Source organism: Gadus morhua, chromosome 3 (genome assembly GCF_902167405.1).
Source record: "Gadus morhua chromosome 3, gadMor3.0, whole genome shotgun sequence".
NCBI classification, from domain to species: Eukaryota; Metazoa; Chordata; class Actinopteri; order Gadiformes; family Gadidae; genus Gadus; species Gadus morhua.
This window is the reverse complement of record NC_044050.1, coordinates 12,322,674-12,330,173: the sequence shown is the minus strand read 5'-3', so window position 1 is coordinate 12,330,173 and position 7,500 is coordinate 12,322,674. Positions and strand designations below refer to the sequence as shown.

Sequence of the window (7,500 nt, the reverse complement as noted above, 5' to 3'; positions counted from 1 at the left end):
AAGCAAATGCAATACAGTTTTGTCCCGCATTGATATCCTGTTGAAACGCACTACATTATGCAATGCCATACTCTAATTGCAGTTTCACATTGTCTTTAAGGGTTTCCGATTCAGACTAGTGATGGTTATTTGTCTTGTGTGTATTGTTTTAATGAGTTTCCCCTCTCCCCCCAGGGCCCATGGTGTATGGGATCTGTTTCTGCCCCGTGTCCCGGAAGGAACAGCTCAAGGACCTGAAGGTTGCAGGTAGACTATCACGGCACGTCAGGCCAGTGCACGTCACATGCACATCCGGCTCGTTTTCCTCACATGCACCTCAGGCCAGTGCAGTTCACGTGCACATCAGGCTTGTGCTCCTCACATGCACCTCAGGCCAGTGCACGTCACGTGCACATCAGGCTTGTGCTCCTCACATGCACCTCAGGCCAGTGCACATCACATGTACGTCGTGTTCACCACATGTACGTCAGGCCCCTTCCCTTCACATGCACGTCAGGCCTGTGCTTTTCAGATGCATTTATCCCACCACAGCCCAGTGTTTCTCACAGCAGGAGGCTGCTTGCCCCAGGGAGCGTAGCCTCTGTGTTTAATCATTTGCTTCTTAAGTTCAGCCTCTGTTGCAGTTCACAGTGAGGGAGGGACAGGAATTATTCCTTTGTTCTTTGCTCCTGTTTTAACTGGATGCATGCATTTAACTGGATTCCTGGGAAATGTTTGTGTGTTTTCTGCCACAGGAAGCACAGAAGTATATAATTTGTGATATATCTGTAATACTCCAGACAAGCAACCAGACATTGGCTGATGGCAGGGATAATTGTGGACCCTGCTATTCACCAATACCTCCAATATCCTGAGTTGAAATACGTTTTGAGGAGCATTACCTATTAATTGCAAACAAGGAAAGTTATAATTATTATTACGAAGCACATGCAGGTGCATAGTTACTTCAAGCCGATTTTAACTGCATCACAGCATACATTTTATGTTCATGTTACATCCAGCTGTAAGGTTATATAAGTGAATCAAATTAAATCACCTGTATTATGGCCATCGGCTATTGTTCTTTGGTCTAGATGAATAGTTTAACGACTCCTTTATTCATTCTACCAGACTCAAAGACGCTGACGGAGGCGGAGAGGGAGAACCTCTTCCAGAACATCAGCGATGCCAAAGACTTTGTGGGCTGGGCTCTTCAGATCCTCTCACCCAACACCATATCCACCAGCATGCTGCAGAGGTGCGCACTCATACATATATGTATTTAGGTCGCATATAGGTTGATACATTCATACTATAATCTATATTCCAATATCTGCCTATGTATAGGTCAAAATACAACCTGAACGCTCTTTCACATGATGCAGCCATCGGCCTGGTCCAGTTTGCCTTGGACAGCGGTGTGCAACTCAAAGAGGTATAGTCAACCAAGTAGAGACTGTGATATAATAGAGAACCAGTAGAGATCTTGATGGAACATAACGGGTTATGAAGAACCAGTAGAGTCCTTGATGGAACTCAAAGTGGTATAGACAACCAGTAGAGTCCTTGATGGAACTCAAAGAGGTATAGAGAACCAGTAGAGACCTTGATGGAACTCAAAGAGGTATAGAGAACCAGTAGAGACCTTGATGGAACTCAAAGTGGTGTAGAGAACCAGTAGAGACCTTGATGGAACTCAAAGTGGTGTAGAGAACCAGTAGAGACATTTATGATATAACTTGCTCTGCTCTCCTCTCATGTCTGTGCTCCATACCCGTCTCCCCCTCTGTGTGCTCCTCACCCGTCTCCTCACCCGTCTCCCCCTCTGTGTGCTCCTCACCCGTCTCCCCCTCTGTGTGCTCCTCACCCGTCTCCTCACCCGTCTCCCCCTCTGTGTGCTCCTCACCCGTCTCCCCCTCTGTGTGCTCCTCACCCGTCTCCCCCTCTGTGCTCCTCACCCGTCTCCCCCTGTGTGTGCTCCTCACCCGTCTCCCCCTCTGTGTGCTCCTCACCCGTCTCCCCCTGTGTGCTCCTCACCCGTCTCCCCCTGTGTGTGCTCCTCACCCGTCTCCCCCTCTGTGTGCTCCTCACCCGTCTCCCCCTCTGTGCTCCTCACCCGTCTCCCCCTGTGTGTGTGCGCTCCTCACCCGTCCCACCCGTCTCCTCCTCCAGGTGTTTGTGGACACGGTTGGTCCTGCTGAGAAGTATGAGGAGAAGCTCTCCCAGCGCTTCCCGGGCCTGGAGGTGACGGTGCGCCCTAAAGCTGACTCCCTCTTCCCCATCGTCAGCGCGGCCAGTATCTGTGCCAAGGTCAGTGCTCCCCAGAGACACCGGAAGCACTGGCTCAGTGTTCAGGCCCAGACAGACAACAACAAACTGAAAATTGGCTATTTGTTGAATGACGTCCAGAGTTTCCTCCTTGTGTCCTTGTAGTCCCTGCTTGAGTAATACAAATCAACGGTGCATAATCCCTAAAAATCTCTACACGTCTTTTCTTCAAACTGGTTCAGTTTGAGATGAACAGGCAGCATAATTGTCCATATTTTAAACATGATACAATTATTTCTAGTTATCAGGTACTGACGTAATAATTCACATGATATGGTTTGCTGAGGGGCGATGTTTGAGGGGGTATGTGGAAAAGTACGACTGTGCAATGCGATCCTTCGTTGTGCTCGCAAACTGGCTACTCTGTCTGCAAATACATCTAATTAATAATAATAATAATAATAATTGATCCGTTTTTTATAGCGCTTTTCTAACTACTCAAAGACGCTTTACAAATAAGAAAGGAATACATACAGACAGTACAGACAATCCAACATAAGGGGAAAAAAATTAATAAAAATAAACAGCAACACAACAATAGGCAACACATTAAGAGAGCAGGAGAGAGTCGAAGATGGCAGAGGATGATTTGTCAAATGTTGTAGGTGGTCCTGAAGAGATAGGTTTTAAGTTGACTTTTGAATGAACAGAGTGTATCAGAGTATAATTAAATGGTGTTAATAAGTACCGGTATATTGGAAACTTTATTCGGGAGCTGAAACCGATTAGTTGTGTTCATGTAGCTTTCCTTAAGTTGGTGGTTGAAGACGGACGAGCATCGTTTTTGAAGCACTGCTATGACTGAATGTAGTTTTGTAAGGGCTGATATCACTTTTCATGCATAGCAGACAGTACAGGTTCTGACTGCAGTAGCCTTTGTTAAACTGGAGATGATGATGATGCTGCAGCAGGTGGAGTATTGTAATGTTCTTGTGTGTTTTGGTTACTCTTTAGCGCAGACAAAGTCTGAACTTTGAATTCATTACGTGTTGAGAAGGTATGTCTTTCAGAAGCCTATAGATAAAGACCTTATGTGCTGATCCTCAGGTGGCCAGAGACCATGCAGTGAAAGGCTGGAGTTTCACAGAAGACCTGGGAGAGGTGGATACGGACTGGGGCTCCGGTTACCCTGGCGGTAAAGTACAACACATGAAACACCAAACACACCAGGAACTACTCACATCCCCACAAAGACCTAGTACTCTTCTCTTACCTGGTGGTTTAAACCATATCTATGCAGCCCCTTGCCCTTTTTGCATTGTGTACATTGTTAAATAAGAGTGGAGCTACATGTAGATTTAAAAGAAATGATTGGACAGGCTTATTACAGGCCTGTGACAGCGACAGGTGAACAAAAAAATGTAAAACAAATGTCGGTGCATTTGATTTATTGATTGAGAGAATTTCAACAAATTAGGCAAAAAAAGCTTTCATAATAAATTGCCTACCCTAGTAGCTTTAAGATCACATTTCACAGTTTAAACACTGAACCTAAAAACTAGATTGAAGATTAGAATAGATTGATTGTAAATTGTCGGCAACCTGTTCTCTGTCCTCAAAGCTCTCCTGTGTTTGGTTCTTTACCCAGACCCTAAAACCAAGGCGTGGCTGCTGAAGTACCAGGACCCAGTGTTTGGCTATCCCCAGTTTGTGCGCTTCAGCTGGAGCACGGCAAAGAACCTGATGGACAGCAAGGGCGCGGCGGTGTACTGGTACGGTGTGGACTGGCCATTCGAAACTAGTACATAGTGGTGCAAGATGCTCCTTTTTTCTACCTTAGCTTTCGAAAGACAAATGACTTTCGAAAGACTTTTGATTCAGTTCCGGATCCATGGTTTTTGTAGAGGGTAGCATTATGAATCTGCACAGAACATTGGAGCAGAGGCCGCTATACAGATAAATGTCTGTAACCAATCCATGTAACCAATTTCGGTTCACTGTCTGGTGACAACCCAGCTGCTTGTTCCAAGCATTCTAATTTGTCACTTTTTTGGCTTCGCGCTTGTTTATTACTTACAGGCAATGTGTCATGGGAGGAGTGGTAAGCGTGGTTTATAGCAGTGGCATTCACCGACACTGATGATCCAATGTACCGTAATCACAGCCCTCATGGCGCGAGTGCACGTCCATTTGTTGCGAGTGTCATTGTTTAAGAGGTTGTACTTTGTGATTGACATGAGTTTGTCTAGTTACAGTACTGTTATATGATCCTGGCTATAGGCTCGAATACAAGATATAACCGTCTTCTTTATCCATAAACACTGTATGGGTATTCAGAATTCTTAAATTGTCAAATTTTAAAACGTTTTGCCTCCTGCCTTCTTATGAGCTGTCTGTGATTAGCAATTTGGCAGGAAATGCCTGACTTAATTTTAATTCGTAGGAATTTAAATATGTTGGAATGAAATCAGAATGTTCCTAGAAATTGCTTAAGCCCTGCTTACAGTAGTTGCTGACATCTACTCCTTCAGAACTGCAGTTTGTGAATTATTTTAGTGTGATTCATCTTCATTTTGAAGGGGTTATTTCAAATGTTCTGCGTTTCTTAAAAACAAAGATTGTTGTGATACTGACCCAGACATTTACTGAGTCATGACTCATTTCCAGTAGCTCGAGGACATGATCTCTATCGGTACTCCCAGTAAGAATTATTGACAACACAATGGATGTCAAACAAGAGCTGTGTTCCTCCGCAGCAACTTTCCCCAGTCGTTATGAACCCCTGGAGGAATCAGGGTCTAAAATGTTGCATATTCAAAACTGATAGTTGACAGGATTTTTGTTGGTTAGTATTTCTCTTTTTCATGTCCTTTATTTCGTCAGGTGCCTTATGTAAAAGGACCTTAATTTGCCTCTTTTAGACAACAAGGGTCAGAAGGAACCTTTTGGGTTGCAGTTGGATACTGCGCAAACGTTACATGCCCTTTCCTAACTTCTTTTGTGATGTGGAGGAGTATTCATAATTCATCCCCAGGTTATTATGGTCTGTCTCAAAGCCTCTGTAGGTACGTTTTTATAGGTAAGCCTGACCCACCCCCGTCTTTGCTCCCTCCCTCCCTACATTTTTCCAGCATTAAGAAGGCTTGTATGTCTCACACCTGGGAATAACCGGCAAGATGGATTCCCTGAACTAGTCAGGGAAGACAGGTCCGCCTGATTGGTCAGAAGTGAGCAGGGAACGCTCTATAATTTAGTTTGGCTCATGCAGTCAGGCGTGCAGTCAACCAGAACAGATGTGTAATTTTCACGTATATTTCACTCACTTATAGAATTATTATATAAATCCTACTCACAGTACCTTTAACTGGCATTATATGACTGAAAGTAGCCCACTTTAAGTCGCATTTAGACTGTTACTGTTTTTTCTTTTAATCAAAATATTTCCATTGGACAATCCCTTGTTGTGTTTACACAGTACCTGTAGACTTGTTAGTTTACCAAAGGAAAATTCCACCAGCCTGGAGTATTTCCCATTTCTAATGGGACCAATGTGTACGGGAACGTCCAGTCCAGTGTTTGTGTGAATATCTCTCAGCCTGGAATGTGTCCTCTTGTGTAATCGCTCTGTTTAGGGACGATGACGAGGAGGACGGGGAGAAGGCGGCCGCACGCCAGAAAAACACCTCCATGTTGTCCTTCTGCAACCGTCCAACAGGAACTACTGCCCAGGGCGCCGCCCACCAATCACATCGCTTCTTCACTGAGAGGCGGCTGCAGGGCCTCGGAGCGCTCTGAGAGGCCGTCGCACTCTCTGTCCCTCTCTGTCCCTCTCTGTCTGTGTCTGAGTGTAGCCTTGGGCTCTTTCTTTCTAGAATTTTCTCATGCTCATTTTTATCTTTAATCTGTCATCCACGCGGCCTTCTTTCCATAAACACAGAAATGTTGCTTTGTAACATCACATGCTAATAAACAGGCAGTTAGTTGGCCCCTGCACCAATGTGGTGGACTAAATCAGTTACCCAATGTTTTGCTGGGATTTTTCTAGCAAACGCTTTACTTGTCTTTGTATTTTTGATGTATAAACATTACTTTTTACATTGTTAGTATTTTTCCTTGTGTCCCTCCTTTGTATAATATTTATTTAATTATAATTATTATGCGAGTAGAGGGTTAACCTGTTCTTTGGTAACCCAGCACTGCCCCCATCTGGCAGATGGACAAATAACAATGAAAATCCCACATTTAGCCAATCCACATTAATATTTATTATAGTGGTCTAAAAGTATATAACAAATTTCACGTAATTGTCTTTACTAGGAAACTAGAAACTCACAAGGATTTATTTAAAAAATATACAAAAAAATATTTCTACCATTGTAATTAATTAATGCGTCTTCAAAATAGGGCATTGCCAAATGCACACCGAAAGTAACCACTTGAAGCGCACTCTTTTTACCAACTCTTACAACCTGTAGAATATGACACTCTCAGTGCAGTCGTAATTGTTCCCACTTCAAGTCAAGTGTTTGGTTCCAGCTGGTAACAACTTCGTTGCTCCGAGATGCTCAAAGTTAGGTAGGCCTAGTGCCTACACACACCTTTCCATCTTGGTTCAAAAGGGGAAAGTTATGAGTCGTTGAAGAAGGGCCCGCTCTTCAGTAACCCCTAAACGGCAACACCGCTCTTCAATCCCGTCCCTACAAACTCGCCCGTAGGACTGCAGTTATCTTCGTTATCTAACAAGAGCACATTTGACGCTGCATTGTGGGAGACGTCCCGCTCATTCTTACTCCAGCTCGTGCGTCGTTCTTAAAACCTGTTGTCGACATGGTAACCTGCCATCCAATCCCAGATGGGATAACAGCATTCACCGACTGTCTCGTGAGGCTTCTCTGCTAACACACTAATACCAAGAGCATGGAAGGGTTAAGATGGGACCACACTCGGTGTGATAACTGCAATTAGAAGATGCCTGTGGCCACAGGAAAGGCCTAATAAAATGCATAATTAAAAAAAAACATGTTTTTAAGAGCATCTGTATCAGAAAAAGCCATTGTTGTCTTCAAATAAAGACCAGCGGGCCGCTGGCGCTAACCTCCAACTGAGCCCTCCGTTTGGGCGTACGTGATGGTTCGGGACTTTTTCCGGGACTCCTGGATCTTTTTACCGAAGTTCATGGCCAGCGTGGACACGGCGAATGACGAGAGGATGAGGATGGAGCTGCCCACGAAGCTAGAGGAGGCGCCTCGCTGG

General features: G+C 44.5%; 1 protein-coding gene across 2 annotated transcripts in view; it reads left to right on the top strand.

Annotated features, from left to right (window-relative positions):
- The window catches only part of rnaseh2a (ribonuclease H2, subunit A), a 7,644-nt gene extending 1,294 nt beyond the window's left edge, over positions 1-6,350 (top strand). For both annotated transcript variants that reach the window (XM_030352872.1, XM_030352873.1), the window contains exons 3-9: positions 175-246; positions 1,111-1,237; positions 1,327-1,414; positions 2,152-2,289; positions 3,355-3,442; positions 3,896-4,019; positions 5,880-6,350. In XM_030352872.1, coding sequence (XP_030208732.1) covers positions 175-246; positions 1,111-1,237; positions 1,327-1,414; positions 2,152-2,289; positions 3,355-3,442; positions 3,896-4,019; positions 5,880-6,042 — 800 coding nt within the window. In that variant the 3' untranslated portion in view covers positions 6,043-6,350. The remainder of the gene's footprint in view (positions 1-174; positions 247-1,110; positions 1,238-1,326; positions 1,415-2,151; positions 2,290-3,354; positions 3,443-3,895; positions 4,020-5,879) is intronic.
- The last annotated feature ends 1,150 nt before the right edge of the window (positions 6,351-7,500 follow it).